The 22,544-nt window shown below is 41.2% G+C and overlaps 2 protein-coding genes across 2 annotated transcripts in view; one reads left to right on the forward strand and one right to left on the reverse strand.

Annotated features, from left to right (window-relative positions):
• The window catches only part of pds5b (PDS5 cohesin associated factor B), a 30,524-nt gene extending 12,000 nt beyond the window's left edge, over positions 1-18,524 (reverse strand). Inside the window, exons 1-12 of the mRNA XM_070843412.1 lie at positions 18,457-18,524; positions 11,760-11,886; positions 10,993-11,196; positions 10,477-10,563; positions 7,212-7,309; positions 6,178-6,304; positions 5,674-5,754; positions 4,560-4,700; positions 3,586-3,701; positions 2,342-2,436; positions 1,909-2,054; positions 251-402 (exon numbers count right to left, since the gene is read on the reverse strand). Of these exons, the coding sequence (XP_070699513.1) occupies positions 251-402; positions 1,909-2,054; positions 2,342-2,436; positions 3,586-3,701; positions 4,560-4,700; positions 5,674-5,754; positions 6,178-6,304; positions 7,212-7,309; positions 10,477-10,563; positions 10,993-11,196; positions 11,760-11,867 (1,355 nt within the window). The 5' untranslated portion in view covers positions 11,868-11,886; positions 18,457-18,524. The remainder of the gene's footprint in view (positions 1-250; positions 403-1,908; positions 2,055-2,341; positions 2,437-3,585; positions 3,702-4,559; positions 4,701-5,673; positions 5,755-6,177; positions 6,305-7,211; positions 7,310-10,476; positions 10,564-10,992; positions 11,197-11,759; positions 11,887-18,456) is intronic.
• A 1,665-nt stretch (positions 18,525-20,189) lies between these two features.
• On the forward strand, positions 20,190-22,116 carry zar1l (zygote arrest 1-like). Its single transcript, XM_070844162.1, has 4 exons — positions 20,190-20,771; positions 21,570-21,662; positions 21,761-21,835; positions 21,973-22,116. The coding sequence occupies exons 1-4, from the start codon at positions 20,190-20,192 to the stop codon at positions 22,114-22,116; spliced, it is 894 nt and encodes a 297-aa protein (XP_070700263.1).
• The last annotated feature ends 428 nt before the right edge of the window (positions 22,117-22,544 follow it).

The raw sequence follows: 22,544 nt of genomic DNA on the forward strand, positions 1-22,544 counted from the left end.
TTATTTTACTTGTTTATGTAAACAGCTGCAACTGCTTTAATGCATCAGTGCAGAAATCCAAGGTGTATTAACAATAGCTCAAGGCACACACAAGCTGTGGCTGAGCAAATTAAGTCTCACAGAGTCTAATCAGTGCCTTTTAAGGAAACAGATTTAAATGTTCCACCTTTTAAACACTTACCCTCAGGTATTAAACACCTTATTGAAATTCATGAAGGCTGCTTTTAATACAACAAACAGGAACACAAACCTGTCATCGATGCTGTTCTGGTAGTAGATATGGAGCAGCTTGTCTTTGATCCAGGAAATCTGTTTAGAGGCTTCCCTCCCTCCCTCTCCCTGTAGCGAGTATTTCCTGTAGATGGATGCCAGGCCCATCATGGCCTCCTTACGTACACGCCACTGATGAAGAAGCATAGGAAAGGATAAAAGGGGTGACATTCCCAATCGGGACATCAAGTTAAATGACAGTTTTTATGTGTGGGGACTAGAGCCAAAGTAGCATCTCAACAAATTCTCATTTTACGAGGGGTGGCCAATATATACATTCATCATTATAAAACACATTGTCAAAGAAAATTAGAAACTTTGACATACAGGTGATGAGCTACATTGTTTGATAACCTAATAAAAGAAAATGATCAAATCACAGACACAGATCTTTAGGCACAGACAGCCTTCTTCCCAAACCTTTTGTATACCTCAGTCAACCAATCAAGTTGCAGTTTACATTCATGTCTGTCCAGACCCATATAATGTCAGTGATGACTAAAAGGTATTAAGTGTATTTTTGTGGTGATATGGACGTTATCGTGATGCTATATTTGTGACATTTGTGATTCCAGTGAGAAACTTGCTGTCTTGCTGTCTTCACTTAGGGACTATTTTTACATTAGACTGATAGAGAGCCTCGTCACATGGTGCAACCTGAAGGTCAGTATCAACAAAACCAGTGAGCTTGTGGTGGTCTACCAGAGGAACAGCAAGCCTATCCTGGTTGTCGACCAGAGAAAGTAAGTGCACAGGGTGCACTCATACAGGAACTTTGGGGTCCAAATCAATAAAAAAAACTGGACTGGACTCACTGGACAACACTGCTGTGTGACTATTAGTGCTCTCGCAAGTTCATAGACAGAATCAAGTCAAATTTCTTGCATATGTTCAGGTGGTTGATTCAAATATGGATGTTGCTGCAAAGAAGTTGGGAGGGTGTGCTTTGTCAACATTTTAGAATTCCCAAACAATAGCAACCTTAAACATCAAGATTTGTTGGGGATAACGGAGTAACAAGACTAAGACCAAGTAGCCAAAGTGGATGTGACAGTCCAAAATGTTGCTGGGCTAATACTACTTTAAATCCCAGACAAAACAGAGGGGCTCTATCGTGCCATTAGAGCCAAAAAAGCACTGGAGATACTACAGACATGCTACTCTACATGCATCACCACCTACTAAAGCACGCAGAGTGAAAGCGCTTACACTCTGACTGTCCAGGGAAGGGTCTAATCACTGGGTCTAAATGGGTGTAGTCACCCTATGCACTTGTCCCCTGTTCTTAGACACATCACACATGCTAATGCTGTTAATAACAAAAACATAGTGCCAACAGGTACCATCGAAAATTAGCGATTAAAAAAAATTTCACAATGTAGGAATGATTTGAAAATTATTGGGTTTTCACCCCTCATTTTCTGCTTGTAGCTTATAGAACTGTTGGCCATTTTCAGGTCCTTAATCTACAACTAGGAAACTTAATTCATGTTGTGATATTATATTGATATGGGCTGGTATGGAAAAAAAAGTATGGTAAAATCTTTTGCCATCGTCACCCAGGCCTACACACAACACATTGAAAAACATTATGAGAACAGATAGACTTAAAAAAGTACAGAAAATGTGCCAACTTACTCTCTTGTCCAAAGTCCTCTCCTTTACAAAATTGAGCAGTGCATCGTTGACGAGAGACAAGTCTTTCTTGGCAGCAGTTACTATAGAGACGATGACATCATGGCGGATGGCCTCCTCTGGGTCATGTGATCTGACCCTCAAGTATTCTGGGAAAGAAAACAGGAACAAATGAGTGGGAGGTGAGAGAACTGGCCACCCCTAGCAAAGACAAAATACTTGGCAAATGCTTCGCATTTCTTCTAAATGACACAATAAGCTTGTAACTTATTATTAAGAGCTTGTAAGTGGTCCGAGGGTTGTGTTATCACCTCCATGTAGTGGACACATACCTCAGCACTGATCACCAAGGGTTTCATGCTGATAACTCCATAATAAGAGAGCAGGTTTTCAACAATGTAACTGCTTAGAAGTCAGTGTACTGCAGTTGATTTACCTGTGAGGTCTTTGGCCAGGTCTGGGTGGTTCATGAGACAATGACTGGCAAATTTAACACACTCCAGTCTGATAGGCACATGGATGTCATTAAACCTTTATGGGAGGGAAAAAAAATATAGTTCATGTCAGCATCTTTATAAAGGTGACACACACAAAAATCAACTCAGGTTAAACATAAATAGTCAAGCATTTGCTGCATGCACATAATTTGTTGTGTTACAAAGTTTTAAAATTGGTCCTGAGACACAAAGTCATAAATAAAGAAACTAATCTTACAAAACATGTTCGTAAAATACAGCAAGGATCATTTCTGAAACTGTACAGACTATCAACTGTGTGCAATTTTCTTGGCTGATTCCGATATCCAATTTCTTACAATTTTGACCTGCTGATTTAGATTTTTAAGAACTATAATTCACAGTATACGCAGACATGTTTGTAACTTTTCTTTAATGGGACATTCAGTTGTATGTTCATAATCAACTGACTGACTATTAAATAGCTTTTATATTTTCTCCACAACTGCACCAGGTAACTTTTTTGCACTAATAAAATCCAGCTGAAAGTGAAATTGCAGTATACTCCACTTTTTCTAAATGCACCTCTGCCATAACTATGCCCACAGGCTCGGACGTGCTCTTAGGATCAACTTTATTGGCCAACTGCACCACAGTCACTTCACACAGCGCTCACATAAACAGATTTTACTATTGTTTTCCATGTCTGCTCAAAAGGTAAAGAAACCACAACTACCATTAACCAGCTCACAAAGTAAGTATTTCACGATGTGTTATGCGGCTGGTTGTTGTTCCTCAGTTGCAGCCAATTGCATCCTAACTAGCCTACAACATTGCTACTATTGGTAAACAATCATGTGGTACGCGTGTGTGTAAATTTGACCAGAAAAGAAACTGTCCACATTCTGGTCACTGGTCGATTGATCGGTGCTTCTCTAGTGTTCAACAGGCAACTCTATTGTCTTAATTTGCTAAACATGAACAAAAACTTTAGAAAAGCAAATGGGACGATGGTGTGAGACTACAACAAATGCTACATAAACAGAACCTGTTTTTGTGTGAATCCAAGAAAGAACCGACAACAATAAGAAGCATTAAGTGCATGTAGGGGAAAAAAACATCTGTACACATTTCAACCCCTCAGAAAGTATCAAATTTAGGTATTTTAAGATCTTCAGACTATTTAAGGATCTGCGTAGGCCATAGCTGCAACACTGAAACCCACCTGCCCAGGTAACACTGCCAGAGTGGTTTGTTCTGCGAGGCCAACTCTGAGTCCTTGGCTCCAAACATCTTAGCCAGCAGCTTCACCACCTGCAGCCTCTCGTCATTATCATTACTCTGCAGAGATGGAGGGAAGGAGAGAACGAGAGAGAAATGACGAACAGAATTTGGCTGTGTCGAATGGACAGCGCCGCTAAGTCATTTACATCAACTACACTGGCAACATTACCATTTTCGTAACGCACAAGAGCAGCAGTTATTTAAGTATCAATACTGTTTTAGAATGAGCTGCGAAGAGGAGGTAACAGCCGACACTCAGAGGTAAAGATAAAGGAAGACAAGAGGTAGGAAGTGGGAAGTGAAGGAGGGAGAGAGGATGAAAGAAAAACAGTAGTGAGAGAAAGTAGAGAAAACAAGTGAGGAGAGATAAAGATGAAAAGAGTGAGGGTGAGAAAATGGGTGAGCATAAATGAGAGAGAAAGAGAGAGAGAGAAAGAGAGAGCAAGCAAGTAGTCTGTGGGGGAGAGATTTTATCACAGCTATTATTTTGAGGAGACAGCAGTGATCTACACTCCCTCTGAACAGTTAATGAGCGCTATCCATCAGCAGGATGCCTTTATGAGACACTGCAGAGGCAACATTATGCTGACTGGCTGACTGCTTTATCTTTCTAATATGAATCAACAAACCTGCAGAGAAAGTGAAAATGTGCAATTCTGTGGGTAATAGGTCAGAGAATTCACGTTTTCAGTCTGGCGTGGGGATAAACTCAATTTCTGCTGCTTCCATCTCTATAACTGCTATTAATATTGCAACAAAATCCCATTTATTTATCTGTCAAATGTCCTTATAAAGTGGAGTAAGGTGTGTTTTGCACAAAGCAATTATCCCAACATGATATAAAGGCTTCATTTAGGCACACTCAGCTATAAACAGTAGAGTTCATTGTTTAACTGAAAGAGTATTTTTCTATACCTTGAGTTTGAACTCGAGCTGTGGCAGCACCGAGAGCAGCAGGTGGCTGTCTATGTTGTAAAGCTCCAAGATGAGGTCGAAAACGTGTTCGGAAAGGTCACTGACGGAGGTTTTTCCAAGCATCAGCACCTGGTTGAAGAACTGTTGAAGAAGGCAGAGAGGGAGCAGTAATGGTTACTGACAATGTTTTCTAACTTTTTCCACATGTGGCTCCTTTTTCATGGTATTCTTGAGTGAACAAATTCTCTTGTTTCTTGTCCGTCTCTCTCCTCCACGCTGAGGTCAAAGGTCAGATACAGAACCACATCCTTTGCTCACACACACCTCTGCTCTGCATGAACCCTGATCCTCCAGGTGTGAGACAACCTCAAACCCTACTATTCCACCCTATTCCAGTTATTTCAATGAAATCTGAATTTACAACACTGAAGCAACATGCATACGATGTGAGCCTCAGGACAAATATCTGGACGCATCAAATGTTCAACAGCTGATTTTTATGTCTGACGTATCACTTTGCTTCATCATTTGCTCAGATGTGAACCTCTTGTTGTGCAAAGACATTTCTAGCATTGCTGGCCCTGGTTTAAATACTCACTTCATGCTCCTTTCCAAGGCAAAGTCTGAAGCTACAGTACGCACTGTTTCACCTATAACTGTTACAGCTCTGGAAAGCATAATTTCTGAATTTCATGACCATTACGGGATGTTATATGATGATGACTACAGCGCGCAGTACTTTAGCAACAGTGTTCTTGTACTTACTCACCAACTACCTAACTATTTTACACTGAATAAGTGCAATTAACATTTTATCAGTGCTCATTATGGCACATTAGGAGACAACCAGCTCCGACCTGGCATTTTAGCAGAATGACTGGTAGACGATTTGCTCTCACCAACGACATTATGTACTTGTAAGGCCAGTATACTTTCTTTCCCCTCAAACTGCGCTGCACTGACGACGTACAATAACCAGGAAATCTCCAGTGCATAACTGCATCTATTGGTATCTTGTGTTAAATGCAAAAAACAAATATCTATCCAAACATACAGACAAAAAAAAGTGAAAAGATTTTTTAAACAAAGCAGTGTGTCAAAGATGTAATCTTACATTGGTGATGTAGGGTTCAATAGCCTGAGCGGTTCTCTTCAGCAGAGCTTTGGCCAGGTCATATGCTTGTTTATTCAAATTCTAGGCAGAGAGAGAGAAACACAAGTGGTGAATAAAACAGCAGGTCAGAGAAGTTCATGTTCAGACAGATGTCTGGTCGACAGAAACATTACATATATTGTTGAAAATGAGGGCGTATTCCATCATTGCTTGTTTTTCACCCCCAATAATCCCATTAGGATGCTTGAAGCAGGCACAGATGTCCACAGATTTTTGTGCACACACTCTTGTGCTGCTTTACCTCTTCTCACCTGCAGGGGTCTCATTGAATTACAGGGTATGGAAAGTGATATTGGCCTCAGTCTGCTGACAGTATGAACTGACTTCAGAGAGTACCGAGTCGTTTCTACTTGCATTAGCATTCATGGTGAAACTGTGTGTGTGTGTGTATGTGTGTGAGATTGTACATCCATGCCCATCGAACGCACGTGCATCCTCACATACCTTGTGTGCTGGCACCAGGTTGACCAATACAGTGTCCAACAGCTCCTGTGACACAGTGTCTCCCTCGCATATGATGGAGCTCATCAGGTCCACCATATGCATGTGCACCTTCTGGTTGTGGCCGTTGCTATAGTAATGAGGGAAGGAGGGTCAAAAAGTCAAGGACGGTCTCATTGTTTGCAAAAAATATAATATTCCACACTGGTTCCTTTTAAGAAAGCAGCTTACAAATGACAGGTATTTCTAGGTAGCTTTTAGAGTGTGTACACCACCCAATTCAGCACACAAATCTTTGTAGTGCACCATGGCTAAGATTTGCTTTGTTGGCAGCAGGCATTTCTAGGGAATTATGTTTTTCACGTGCTGGGTCCCTCATTTTGGAAACAAACTGGCCCCACACAAACTGCAATGCACTGATCACACAGAGGGTGGGTGTATGTGCTCATAATGATCTGCATGACAGCGGGAGGTAAAGCTTATTACCTAGATTTGTATCTCAGTGACTGCGGTCCTCGTCGCTGCCAGGCATTACTAGTCTCATTACCTCCCATGTCACTTACACAGGAACACGCACACAACCATAACAGCTGCATTCCCTTACACCTTCTAGCTCACTGAAAATATTTTAAATGGAAAGCCGAGCTCTTTAGCTTCTTTCTATATAATTAAAAAACACTGTGCTGGCACAACCTTGACACTCCTTACCACAATGTTGTTCAAATGGCAAAGAGCCAAATTTTGTACTGCAGAATTCAGCCCCAAGGTTGTATTCAGCAGAGTGAAATTGAGAGCGGGGTTAGGGGGGAGGGGAGGAGGGGGGGAGGGGAGGAGGGGGGCCAATCAAAGCAAAACAACTGGACTGCTACTATGTTGTTTTGTGATGCAGTGGTGGAGACAAATTGAGGTTCTTCCAGAGGGCTACAAGGGCTCATTGCTGGGCAAAAATACCTGCATAACACACCATTATGATTACGGACACATAAACATTATAACACAGTGGGCTTTGATTAAAGAAAAAAAAAAAAAAGACTTACTTGATGACCTGGAAGAGTGTTCTATAAAGCTGGGTGAATATCTCATTGCTGTCTTCAAGCTCAAAGCAAATATTGTAGGACTTCACCCATGCTATGTTCTGAACAAAAAGAGAGGAAGCAGGACATTAGTGACAAGGCTGATGAAGAAGACTGTGATAAGAGTGGTGAGGGACAGCTACGTTTGGTCACTGCTGGACTTTCAATAGTTGTTCAAAATTTTCCAGAAACAAAAAAAACGTTCCCTTCAAACCTGCAATCTCACTTTCTGCAAACACAGCATTGACTTAGCTAAATTAAAGAGCTTGGCGTTGCCCTGCTCTATACGTGAAGTGTCTTGAGATTACCATTGTTATCTTATTATAATATTAGACAATATTAGTAGTGAAGCCATGTTCGAGTCCACCGGGGGAATGAAAGTCCAATATTCACCGTCTTTTAACTCCGTTTTTGGTCTCTATCAATTCTTGAGGGATATATCTAGTGTTTTAGCAGCTAAATGTTCCAATATGTTCATCGACTAGTATCCCACTGTATCTGCCTGCTTTTTGCTGCTGAGCTTTGAGAGGACAGAGAGGGAATCAAAACAGTAAAGTTGCAAACTGGATAGCAAAACAAAAAGCTGAAACTCACTATAAACCTCTGTGCAGCTGAGGGGAGCTGCAAAATCCGGTTGATGGGCTCGTCCCTAACAGACGCTACTCCAATTACACACTGCCATTTGATATATTATCAAAAAAATATTGATAGCAGGCACTTTAATGAACTAGAGTAAACAAACTGTTAGCACTTATACTGGCTGTATTCAGAGATGGCCTGGTTGTGTTTGAGATTAGTTGAGGTTTTGATTCCACATTCAATTCAACAACTTCATCTTATATACCCCTTCCTGGATAAAGTAAATATTTTGGATTTCACTGTGGTTGCATAATGTTCAAAGCAATTAGTATAATTAAAACTGCAGGATTTTCTTCATCTCCCAGTTGTCCAATTATGCCTTGTTTATAACATTGGCTTTTAAATCAAAATCTTACAAATTAACTTGCAAACCAATTATATTTACTTCCAGCTAGATTCAACTTGCCCTTTGATTTCATGAGGAAATGGCTTCTGGGCGCAAACTCCAATAAATTAATCAAAAGCACTTTGAAAAGCAAATTGAAACACAGAAGCAGGAAGAATGAAGAGCAAAACAAACCATTACTGAAGAACATCAGAGAAGCATATGCTTTAAAAAGGATACCAATAATGCTGAGGAGGCTTAGGTTAGTCATTTTTGAAGCAATGCAACATTTCTAAAAATCTATTTTAACTTGGTGTTTAAAAGGAGTTCAGACAGTCTTCTACAAGCTGAAGGAGATTATAAACAAAACTGCCAGATCGCTGCAGATCTAGATAAATATGTTTCCAATAAGCTACTGTTGCACAGCAGGGGAGAGCATCTTATTGTGTCATCACTGCTTCCTCCTCCGCATCTGTACACTCGTCTTCAATATCATTTATTTGATGTGATACGATTACACAAGATCTTGAATACATGCATGCATTAGTAAATGTGTTCAGAAGACCACAGGTCGAATACGATAAAAAAAAATTCAGATTCACTGAGATAAGATAAGACAACCGGCAATATTTATACTGTTCGCACAGAGTAAACCATTAGATCGACAAGCCATATACCAACTGAAGACCTGCACAGTTTTTCACATTACCCTTGTGAGTAATTATCACCGTTGCCATTTATAAACTATTAAACAAAATAGCATTCCACGAGCGAAAATATGTATAAATAAAAAGGTCAGAAACTCTACCAGAAAAGAGCTTCTCTTTTCTGTGCAGCTCATACAGTTCAGCAACGCATATAAACTCAATTTATCTGTTTCATCCTGTTAATCGATCCTAGTGATCTTTGTGTGTTTCCATATGGTACACTGTTATATGCAACAATCCACTGATTTTATGTTTGTGTCTTAATGTCCAACGTGAGGTGGAGAACACAAACAGACTTGACAGTCTCTACATATACAACTCTTACAACAACACAATTTAAAGACAATACATTATCTTGCATGGGTTTGATGGATAGTTAATGGTTTAACTCTAACTGGCCTAAACGATATGTTGCATGGCCTCTTAGATCTCATTAAAGTCCAGCAGAAAGGCTCAGTCAGCTTCTGATGAAGACATTCTGCTAAAATAGAGAATTATGCATTAGTATTTATCCCTGCTCATTGGTTAATGGCTTAATTTAGCTGCCAAGGTGTCAGATGATGATGGTCTTCGTAGTCCGATCGGTGAATGTGTGCCATAACACCTCTGACATAATCAATAAGAAAAATATGACAAATCCAAACAAAAAAGTTGAGCTAAGACCTATTTTCTTATTTCTAGGCCTGCTTTCTAGTTTAATAAAATGTAGTTTGTTTTTCAGGGCAAAGGTATCCTGCAGGATCCACTGTCTTTGAACAACAGGTTTTTGTCACTTTTCATACAGTGTTACTGCTTGTGGATGGAGCTACTTGCCAAACCATCAGATTCTCCCGAGGGTCCCGTTGTTCAATGGCCCCTTATCTCATCATACTGACTTAGGCTACTCTGTCGAGGCAAGGATGCTGAAACTTTGCTTATTTATCACTGACCACCATAATTGACTTGGCTTTTCATCTATAAATAATTTAAAAATTGTAAATTTGGTTAGTGAAGATTTTAAACAAAATCCTTAAGGTCTGAAGAGTAATGAACGCAACCCCTGTCACAGAAAAGGCCTGCTCGTTAAATTCACCTCCTTCGCCATAACTTGACACCAAAACATTTGGTAAACTAGCACACAAAAAAACTCAAAGAAACCACTAGAATGTCATGTCAACATTTTAAGATTACAAACTTGATAGTTCTGAATCAAGACCTCCAGTATTTGGATGACATCGCTGATTAAAAATGACTTGTGCAAAGTAAGTAGGTTACACTTGTTTTATCATCACATACATTTAAATCAACACATCAAACTTCCTTCTGCTCATCTCATTTTCACATTGCGAGCATTAGTCTGCCTCGCTAAAAAGTTTCTTCCTTCAGAGTCAACCAAAGATGCAATGAGACCTTTTAGTGTTATTTATTTAGCTATAGGTTACAGGGCAAACATAATCACACTCAACAAGGGATCCGAAAGGATTCAGACTCTATAAGGAGATTCAATACTGGACTCGAATTCAATAAAATGCGATTGAGCCACAACCCCACCATGACGCATACACACACAGTCACATACCTCCAGCAGGTAGAAGTATCTGTTGAACTGAGCACTTTTGGTGTCCTCCAGTCCTTTGAGCTGTCTTGTGATAAACATGAAAATGTCCTGGAGATGAGAAAGACGTACATTTAGTGAATGTGCAACACACAGAGATGAAGTCATTAGCTAAACTGTGATAAGGACAAAACACAACTAACATGTATTTAACCAAAATGTTCACAATGCTTACCAAGAGGTACAACACATACATTGAAACTTAAAGAAGGAAAGCTATAATGGTACATGTGCGTGTCCAATAATAATCAGCTTGTGTGTTTAGAAGCTCTATAAAAAAGGTGTGAGTTTAGCCAAATGCTGCACACATTTCAGGCCTAACTTCAAAAAACGTTAGCAAATGAAAACAGAAATCTGTTTGCCAGTTACTCCAGAGAAGGTGCAACAGCATTATGTAATTAAAACAGTGAGTAATTCAGCTGTGATGTAATTTTGCAGTATTTTGTTTTATGCACATGAGCAAAATCTTCATCACTGTACCTTGAGTTTATCTGGGGAGGTGTAGGGCGCCTCTGGGGCGTAAATTCTGAATATGTCTGCCAGACAGCAGGCCACCAGCAGACGCACGTCCTTGTCTGGGTGTTTGAGGAAGAAGTCTGAGGCCAGGTGGAGGGCCAGGTTCAGGTACAGCTCCTTCTCTTCCTCAGAGTCCTGGTCCATGTCCATGAAGGTCTTCACAACCATCTGGAAGAGGGGTGGGTGGAGGATATTGAGTGGGGCGAGAAGGTGTTAAAGGTTAGTGGCTGGCTTGACTAAATGGCTAGACGGGAAAAAAATCATATGGGTTAGAACAGTGGTTCTCAATATTTTTGGTGTCAAAGACCCCCAAACTGGTGCAAAACAAACAGCAAATCTGTATCTGAGATGTCTCAGGGATCTGTATCTGAAAAGATTTAGTTACTCCTTAACTGTAGATTAGTGTAGAGTGTCAAGTGTGAAACCTATGAACAAAATAGTCACTCTTATACATTCTCTCATTACACTAACTTGTAGTCAGTGAAATAATAGTGAAATTCAAAATGTCTCAATTTTAAAATCTTAAAATAAAACTTAAAATAAAAATGAGTACTAATTACCAATACAACTACTTATAAACATTGTCTATTTTAAAAGAAATAATGGTGCAATTACACCTTCAGTAATGTGATAACACTATATGAGAGGTCTGACACTTCTTCCCAAATCTGAACGACCATGCAGTGAACAGAAGAGATGCTGCTGCAGCAGAGAGGGAGAAAGACACCGACCTTGAGTCTGCGGACCATTTCCTCTTTGGAGATTTTGTCAGAGATCTCCTTGACCCCCGGGGGGTAAGTCACCTTCCCGTCTGTGACTCGAGCTTTAGAGTGAGCCATCCTCTTAGCTCTTCACTGCCTGAGGAGAGAGAGAGAATAAAGTTTCTAATAGCTTAGAGGAGAGCGAGAAGGTGAGACAGAGCACACGAACAAACCTAAAGATTTGAAGAACTGCTGAACATCGGGGGAAAAAAGCAAGAGAAAACACATTGTTAACGAGTTGGAACCCAGAGAAATTCTTTCTAATACTTCTAAGTTCTTCTTTAGTACTTCTAAGTTTTAGAAAAAGCTATTCACAGCACAGTAATGGCTTTGTACTAGCTGAATAAACTTTGCTACATTCAGACAGTAGGCTGACTTTTCTCTGCTGCGGCTACCATCATGTTCCATATTTCATTATTGCGCCCACTAGCCTGTCAAGGATTACACCCAGTTCATGTTTGGGGCATACACATGATGCAAAATCTGCTTTGACTTTCAATTTAGTGCATTGTTCATGGGCAGATCAGTCATGCTGCACTTTACACTGCTCTTTGGCAACAGCGACTGAATTGACCCGTCTCACCTTGCTACTGCCTTTTGTCCATTAAAGATATTAAAAAGGCAGAAACGTGTCTACCCAGGAAAATGACTTCATTTTTCCTCCTACATCTTACCTACACTCCCCTTTGTCAGACAAACTAAAGTCTGACTCACAGTTCATGAATATACAAGAGTCTGCGGGATGAGCTGGGAAAGAAAAAGAACAAGAAAAATCATGATTTGATACTTTAAAGTGGAAACACATAAAATATCTGAGGCATTTAATACAGCAAGCCATTAGTTACAGCAATAGGGCAAGTCGATGGCTCTTCCCAGGAGTTTAGACTATCACAGAGGGATGTAAGCTTGTTGAATGGAGTCTGAGGCCAATAAATCAGAAGACTACAATCTAAAAAAAGCGTCCTCTGACATATCGCCTCAGTCACAGACTGACTATTAACCAACTTAATGTTTCATGCAAGTTTCATCAACTATTCACGTCACAGTTTACAGGACTCTAACCCACCATCCAGCTTGTCTTTCATTGAAAATTAACTTTTTGATGTATGTTGTAATAACTTAACTTCAATTTAATTCAATATGTCCCCTAAATCCTAATATCAGCTGTAACTAATTAACACCAATTCCCTAAAGTCTCAAATGTGGCTCAACTCAGCTAACGATTGTCAGTAAAAAGAAACAAACACTCTGATCTACAGCTGTGAGTGGACTATGTATTTGTAATTCAACAAGCCCATCAAACTCTTCACTAGACGAAAAACAATCAATTTCGAAAGGCAGCACTTAGGCACCGCTTTTATCCAAAGTGCTTTACAGTTTTACTTCCCACTTACACACAAATTCACGATGGCAGCGAGCCACCACACACGGCACTGGCCATCAGGAGCTATTTGGGGTTTAGCGTCTTGCTCATAGACACTTGGACAGAAGGAGCTGGGGAGGTACAAACCTTTTGGATGACCTGCTCCCCCTCCTGAGTCACATCTGATAGCTAGGGGTGCAAATCACAAGTTTCAGCACGGCATGATATTATATCAATTCTTGGGACAATGAAACGTTGTTTGTTGGTATCGTAAAACAATTCAATTAAATTCAGGGGCCTGCGATTGAAATTAGACGATAAAATGTGCAGATTTAACACAATCAGTTAAATTTATATCACAAGAAGCCAACAGTTTTTAGCTCAGACAGCAGGTCCATCAAGCTAGCAGCAACTCGTGAAGCATCCAAGCAGCCTGTTAAGTCTCCGAAACTCCAAAACATTTCCACACCCAAGAGGGGGACAAATATCCTCATCCTTTGTCTTGGCTGCGTACCATTATCTGCCTGATTTTAGCACTGTAGTGGTGACGCAGGCATGCCAAGGGAATTTCAAAGTAAAGGCATATCTTAAAGATGACAACAGTGATTAATGTTTTCGCTTTGCATTAATACTATTGAATTGTTGATCATTGCAACGATACAGTGACACATATTGATGGATTGTTACACCCCAAATAATTGTGTCATTGTCAAGCACCAAAAAGTCCCCCAGTTTAACTTGTATGCTTATCCTAGCAATATTTCAAGATGGGTTGAAATGAATTTAAAGCATTAATGAATCTGCTGATCGTTTTCTTGAGTAAATAATATACTGCCATTGTCATGTATGACGGAATATGACATGGTTTTGGTCTGTTGGTTGGTATAAAACAAACAAGTTGGCTCTGGGAAACTGATTTCACATTTCATGGACTAAATTGCTATTGTGTATTACTTCTTTCCATATTTTTTCCTGCAGTTTTGCCTCTATTGGACAGCTCACTGCAAAGAGGCAAACTGTAAATGGGTAGAACGAGAGTGGGCTTGAATTGCCACAAAGGTCAAACCGACAACGTTGCAGTTGTGTGGCAAGTGATGTAACCATTTATTGATTATTTATTATTCATTGTCATTATCTTAAAACACCACCAGAAACAAGTCGTAGTCAGTGGTTAAATCAGATGATTGATTATGATTAATAAATATATTACAGCCAACTGGGATGATTATGTTGTACATGAGGATGTCCTTCAGAGTCATATACAGAAACTTCATTATCAAAGTGTCAAATTAAGCAACTGTGAGGTAATGTGGACTGAAGGAATATCCCACAGGACAATGGTGAGCTTGGGTGTTAAGAATCGACCTCCCCAGAAATGAGCTTGCACAGTTGGTTTGTATTTGCAGTGCTGATGAAGCTGTATCACACTGAAACAGCAGTTTCAGCATGTGCTGTTTACAATCTGCGGGTAAACGTGGAGGAAAAAAAACGTGTTAAAAAGCCTTTATTACTCTTCGCGGGTCATGACTGAATGTTAAAAACAGCTCTCGAACAGACTCCACCTTTATAGTCTTTATTGGGTTACAGAGGGTTTTTAAACACAGATATTTGAGTACCTTGTCTCTCCCTTGTCTAGATTGTTAACCAGATCCATTTCTGTCCTAATTTAATGAGTCTTAGAGCTCCAGTTTCTTCTGTAGACACAGTAACTCAGTGCTCTTTTTAGACTGAGGCACTTACACAGCTAAAGTTGTGAGTTTATAGCACATACAATTTGAATTAGAAGCAGTCGTTCAAACAAAGCAGAAAACAAGTCGATCAGCAACTAGTTTGATAAGTGAATAAATGTATTTCAGTCATTTTTAAGCAAAAATGTAAACTATTGGATGGTTTCAGATTCTCACATGTGAGGATTTGATGCTTTTCTCTGACATTTATGACAGCAAACTAAATATATTTGGGTTTTAGACTGTTGGTCTCACAGAACAAAACATTTGGAGATGGCACCTTAAGTACCTGGAAATTATACCTGGCGTGTTTCACAATTTTGTTACATTTTATAGACAGAAGATAAACAGCACATTAATAGATAATGAAAAACAATCAGTAGTTGCAGCTATACATCGCTTACTATCATTTTTTTTTACTCATTCTCAGTACTCCTTGTTTATACTTGTTTTGCAATCCATGTAAGCAATTACACTTCAAACAAGTAAACAACCACCTCCTCCACAACTGGCAGCTCTCAAACAGTAACAAACATGTCCCCTCATTTTGGCCCTTGTGATATAACTGTAGTATAATAGTGCAAACAGTTCAATTGGTGTCATTTCATAGAAAGCCAAAAAGCAGTAAGCAGTGAAATACTCCTCAGACCCAGGTAAGTTTGTCTGATATGACTAAAAGACGGCAAATGAAAAGACTGATATCGGACAGAAGCTGCATTAAGTAAAATTTGTCACATTTTCACTTTACCTGCCATACTACATGGTTTCAGTGGGAAAGTACCAAAGTTGTGACTGAAATGTGGTATACGCCTGCATTTGTTGCTGCTGCACATTAAAGTATGTTTTCTTGCTCTGCTTCAATCTCTTATTCCACAACAGGCACCTCTCCCAGGGGAGTCAGCAAAACAAGTTCATACTACCTTAAAAAAAAAACAATCACTGCTTGTGCCGTTGCTGAGAAGTATTGAATGAATTGATATTTTCGTTCTGTAACTGCTGTGCTGTTTTTGACGTCTCATGTTCTTATGCTGAACGCTGAAGGAGAATTGATTATTATGAAGCAGTCTGGGTCAGTAGGTCTGCCGTCTGACAAAAGCGCTTGCTGGGTTTGATTTAGAGGCCAGAACGCAACGCAGACTTTTGAATAACAACCAAACAATTTTCTGCAGCTGTACTTGAGCTTTTATAAAAAAACACACACACACACACACGCACATACACAAGCTGGGCCAAACACACACACTGGACACTGGCAGACTGCCAAATTGCTCGAATCTGACCTTCTTTTCCACCCCACAGCTGCTGCCAAATTTGAGTCCATCTCTCCATCAGTCTACCACACTGACACACAGGGAGCTCTGGCGGCCAATCAGAGAGGAGTATTTCTCAACCTGGGGGGTCTGTCTGGGTACCATCCAGCAGGGAATATTTTACTTTGAATAAGAGGCTGCAGTAAATAATCACACAAGCTCTGCCCTACACTAAACCTTTGGAACATGGGCTACTTTCAGCTTATTACAGGTTTATCAGTAGTAAAACACATTTAGCCCCCCATCAAGGGTTTTCTATCTGTGTGCTGCTTCTGCTCAACCCCACTTAAGCCCTTTAACACAGCTGCCTGCAGAAATATGAAGACTCAGGGCAGCTCTCCTAACCTAATCTGATCCTTGACAGACCGCCTTTGTTTTAACCCCTATGGGTGATCACAGGGAAGAGAGTGGCTGTCAGCAAACGCAGGGAGGAGGACTGGGCACCCGATGGTTGTAAGGGCGAACTGGACGACCTCCATGTGGGCACTGGCACAAACACAAAGCGAGGGAAGCTGGCTGAACAGGGAAGCACTGTCAAAGAGTTTAGTTTTCCCCACATGAAATGCAATGAAATAGACATTTTCTGAGCGGAGCACATCTCCAGAACCAGTGAAGGCCGACTAGAAACAACAATGAAGACGGAGACGGCGGGGGATTGACATTAGCCTAAAAAGTTATGAGAATAAGCCAGCAAGGTGGGAGTAAATCTCCAAAACAGCCACGCTGCAAGGGGAGCTGAATGGCACCTACAAACAGACAACACTGCTGAATAACATTTAAGTCATTAAGCAGTGCAGACATTTGACATCCTCTGTCAAGCCATCAGAGAAACCACTAAAAGACTACCGCTGTGGCTTTGTAGAGCAGGAATTAGTCCAAATATAAATTTTGCTCAGTTTTCCTTTTAGTTGGGGAAAATAAAGTTGAATAGCTGCAGCCGGCATTAGGTCTGGAAAGAGGACAAACAAATTACAAAAACCAAACATTAACTCCATCCAGAAGTGCTGCAAAGTGGTTCCTGATGAATCACAAGCCTGCGTGGTTTTGTGCAAATCCATATAAAAAAAAAAGACAGCAAGAAAACATTTTGTATGTGTGTATTTGGCAAAGATGCATTTTTGGTGAGTTTTCTTATCCAGTAGTAACTTTAAGTGATATATGGTAGCAAATCCCATTGAAGTAAATTCCAGTTTAATAAACCAAAATCCTTATTGCATGTCCACCTGATCAGATATCTCGGACTTCTTGCAGCCTGTCTCTGCAGTGACCAATCCGCAGTGTTGATGGTGAGGGCTCCACACTCACAGGCTGATAGCTGTCACAACAAATGCACTGCAGCACCCAGGAGGTGACTGTCCTCACCCACTTCATAAAACAGCACGCTGTGCCCAATTTTAGAAATAACTCCTGTCTTTAAGGGTTAAAACCGATACTCCTTCACCTTTAAGCCCCTTTGTTGTTAATATTAACATCAATACGTGCGCTCGGGACTAGATGTGCTGCTCTTGGTCCTCATGAGAAAAAGTAGGATGTTCCTCGGATATAAATACACCATTTACGCTGTGAGGCGGTGCAATAAAAAGAGCAACAACGAAATGAATGTTGCATTGAAGCAGCCGCCGGGTTACTATCAGCGCCAAGTTAAAATATCCCCGTCAATCAAGTTAAAGTGAGCTATGGCTCGATATGAACATGTGAACAGAGGTGCTTATTGTTATGTTACAGCAGCATGTCAGGGCCAGCAGGCTCCACGGTGCAGCCACACTGCCTTGTTGCTGTAATGTTGACCGTGGCTAATCTGGTTAGCCACCGTTAGCTCGTCTGTATGCACATCCCGCTAGCTTAGCCGAGCTAACGCTAGCAGCAGCAATCTCAGTGACAGAGGGCGGACAGATAGTACCGCTGCACCGAACAAAACACCCCGGCGAACCACCGTCATATCGCCACCTACATCCCGACCACGGTCACAAAACCAAGCCGGGTCACTGTTTGCTAATGCCGCCGGGAAACTGAGCCTAGCAAACGGGCTAGTGTTGGACTAGCTAACCGTTTAGCGCCGCAGGGACCAGGTCAACCAGCGCCGCGAATCGGACACGGCTGCCGAGAACATAGGCGAGCGAGGCGGGCTGCGCTCCCCGCCGAAGAGCGCTGGAAACCCGGCTACTCCGTGGACACATCCTGGGTTACACCTCGCTTTTCGCAGCAGCACCTGCGAATTTTGCCCCATTTCAATCAAAATGGTTTGCTAATGTGTGCTATTTTCTTACCTGTTACGGTGAATTGTGATCAATCGTGTCCTCCTCTGCAGCTCTCTTCCCCCTCCTAGCTCCAAAATGGCGCCAATATGTATAGATTCAGTGCCCGTGAGTAAAAACCATGGATGAGTGTGTAGCGCCACCTATAGAGCGAGTCCTTCAGGCAATCCTATTACCCGCTCAGTGTCTGTAAACGATCACAAATTCACCTTCTTTTTTTAAAGACGTCTGAACATCCAAACACACAGTTTTCATAGTGGACAGCAGATTATTCCAACAGTAATGTAATAGTTATATGGAACTAATATATGATATAACTGATATATGATATTTTATTGTATGTAAAGGGAGTTTGGCTTTACAGCTTTCATTCTGCTCAATATATATATATATATATATATATATATATATATGTGTGTGTGTGTGTGTGTGTGTGTATATATATATATATACACACACACACATACATATATTATATATCATAGTGTACGTGTGGTAACCTATTAGCAATTAGATATCTAAAAGATAAGTTATAAATATTCATGTAAAAATGTGCACCAGTTAGATTATAGCCCGCAAGTTAAACAGTGAAATAAGAGATGTAATAGTGTTCACAAAAAATGATAAATAAGCACATATCTCACCAAAAAATGCCATTTTTACAATAACTTTTCTTTATTGCTTTGTTCGGATCTGTTCTGAAACGGAAATCCCAGTTTTCCGACAGTACCTGAACGCACCAACACACTGTGTTTCAAATGTGAAAGTGATCTCATAAATGAAAGTGTCACAATAAATATTAAGTAGTCATCAGGGTGACATTCATGTTTCTTCCGTGTGAACCAGATTTACAAACTATTTATCTGCTTCTCAATAGTGCTGTTCACATTTTAAAGGCACCCCTGCCTATTAAATGGTATTTTATCAAGTCAGCATGCTTCCATTCATGCAGCCTTTTCTCAGATACATTTCAGGCTGTTATGGAGCCATTCATTTCCCCCATTGCTTGTCCTGTTAACCTATTCATTCATCTGAGACTTTTCCATGCAGGAACATCTGGTCCTCTTTTAAACTGTAGGTGCATGTATTTTGGTTACGCTTTTCATTTTACAGGGCTAATTTTCAGTGAGTCTCCTGAGAAATCGACATGATTTTGAATTACCAGTGAGGCCTTGCCATGCTGGATTACAGAGCGTCAAACTAAAAGGAAGAAATGTCTGAAAGGATCAGCTGCATAGTACCTCTGTAGGGGGAGCTCCAATATAATGTTCCAGAAGTGCACTCCTCAGATCCAAAACTGCAGAATATAACAAAGACATTAACAAATAATGTAAAAATAAATTCAGACTGGGTGGAAAAAATAGAACCAACAGACAATGCATTTAAATATGATAGACCTTAACTGTGAACATCTGAATAAAATGATTTAAATACAATTAATTCAAATTGCAATTAAAAATAACAATTATTGAATCTTCCTATTTAAGATATTGCATTTATTAGCATTCATTCTTTAAGATGACTCACAAAATGTAAATCTGAATGTGTATTATTCCCCAGCTTGTTCCCAGGTTATGGGGAAATCATTTCATGGGAATAAACACATTTTAAACCTAAAATTCGGAATATTTCTCAGCTCAGTCAGAGGCTGCACGCCCCTGTTCCCAATCAACCAATTAGCGCTGCAACAAGGCGACAGTTTAAATCCGAGCAGGAAGAACTTGGACCGGTTTCATGGCTCCAGGATGGAGGGGTTCCTGTCCACGTTTCCACCGTACACCGTGTGCGCCCCCCCGGCCCAGGACAGCGGCAGGGGAAAGAGAGAGGGCCGCTTCATGACCCCCCAGGGCCTCAACTACCTGGAGCTCTGCAGGGCCATCCTGTCCCAGGTCAGCCCCGGTCTGCCCCCTCCGCTGAAGAGGGCAGGCACCAAGGAGTGCGGCGTGCAGGTCAACGCCAGGGTGGATAAGATCGTGCAGTGCTCGCTGGGTCCCAAAACGCTGTTCTGCCTGGAGGGCGTCCGTCCTCCTCCCCCGGTGTCCTCCAGGTCCCCGAAGAGCCCGGATCTGTTGAAGGCGGACGCGGAGGCGCCGTGCAGCACGCCGCCGGTCAGCAACCTGCGCTTCCTGAGGCCCGTGTCCATCTACTCACCGGTGTTTGACCGCAGGATCCTGCTGAAGAGCCTCTGCGACGAGGGCGGGAGTGAAGGAGAGGCCGAGGCCGCCGAGCAGTCCGACAAGGATGCTGAGGCGGATCAAAGCGGTGAGGACACAGAGAGAGACTTCAAGACAACTTTCCACCGGTCTGCAAAGGGGTCCAACTTTCAGGTGAAGACTAGCGAGCTCTCCTTGGATTCACACCGAGAAAACAAATCCTGGTTTACCGATTAGGAGCACTGTTCCCACAGTCCCAGAATTCAGTAGGTGCTAATGTGACTCTAAATGGACTGGATCAACCTGCAAGGGGGAACCGGAGTAAAACACACACACACACACACACACACACACACTGTGTGTGATGCATAAAGTTTCGCTACACAGAGGACATGGACTGCTGTGTGCAAAACTGAAACAATGAAGGTTATAAAATGTAAACTTAATACAGGGACCCTGTTTTTCAAGATCAGGTACTAGAGAGCCACCTAATGCTGCCCTTATGTTGGTTAATGTGGTGCACACTTCCAAACAAATTCTCAAATGAATCACCTGATAGTGAAAGTTTTTTTTTTTTATAGCACATTTCAGCAAGGTCACTCTAAATGCTTTCAATGAGACATAAAAGGGAATTAAGACAAGTTATAGGAGAAACGCAATCAAACGGAAAAGGACACAGAAGTAGGATTTAAGAAGGTTGAAATAAAATGGATAAAGAATTTAATAAAACAGAATAAATGAAGAGTAAAAATGACGATGATGATGATAATACACTGTAAGCCAGGTGCTCTGGGGTCCCACTTTGCCCTGATGGTGGTCCAGCCTCGGTTGTGACTCTGAACGTTTGGGACTTTCAGACCTACTGGTTGAAAAGGATGTTTTTTCACTCAGTGCGCCATATAGACAGACCTACTTTCATCCTAGCAAAACTGTGTGCAATGCACCATTCATTTCTATGTTTGTCCTTGTTAGTTCCTGGAGCAGAGGTACGGCTTTTTCCACTGCAAAAAGTGTAACATCCGGTGGGAGAGTGCTTATGTGTGGTGCATCTCTGGAACCAATAAAGTAAGTAGTGTGTTTAGCATGCCCCAAATTATGTTTGGCAAATTTACCTTCATAATAAGACTTCGAATGTGTGTGTATATCTATTTTCATCTCGTCAGGTGTACTACAAGCAGCTCTGCCGGAAGTGTCAGGTGGGGTTTAACCCCTACAGAGTGGAATCCATCCTCTGCAAGGTGACTTGACTTGTTGTGCTCCAAGAGACTTGAGTTTCTTTTTAAGTGTGACATCTTCTGACTGCTTGTTGTTCTCTTGCTGCTTCGATTCACTTTACAACCTCCCTCCCTCTCTCTCTCTCTCTCCTCTCTCTCAGGGCTGCTCTCAGACCTGCTGCAGCTGTGAGAGGAAGCAGAGGCACATCAACATGAAGAGGCCTCACCGCCAGGACCTGTGCTGTCGCTGCAAGGGCATGAGGCTGTCCTGTGACGCCACCTACAGCTTCAAATACATCGTCTGAGCTGGAGTCAGCCTTTCCTCATCCGGTCACCTCAGCTGGCGTCGAGTACCTGGACGCGCGGCATATGGAAGTTGCCTCCAGTAACAGACTTGAAGAGATGAGATTTATTCTCCTACCAGAGAGCAGACGGATCTCTAACTTCATTCTAACTGCATTTGAAGAAACTTCTTGCAAATGCCGTCTTTTTGTCCCTTCATTAATCCTGGTGCTGAATCAAACATGAAAACTATTTTTGTAAGATAAAATAAAGTCTATGAAATAAACACTGCATCTCAAAAGTTGAGAGATTATATTGAATTTGAACTCATCCATTTACAGCATTGATCTTGAACTTTCAGAGCTCCAGCAGCTCATTTTGGTCTGACTCCTGTTCTTTGAATGCATGCAGCTTTGAACTTGATATGCTAATCAACAAAATGCATACTAAA

Source organism: Pempheris klunzingeri, chromosome 14, assembly GCF_042242105.1.
Source record: "Pempheris klunzingeri isolate RE-2024b chromosome 14, fPemKlu1.hap1, whole genome shotgun sequence".
NCBI classification, from domain to species: domain Eukaryota; kingdom Metazoa; phylum Chordata; class Actinopteri; order Acropomatiformes; family Pempheridae; genus Pempheris; species Pempheris klunzingeri.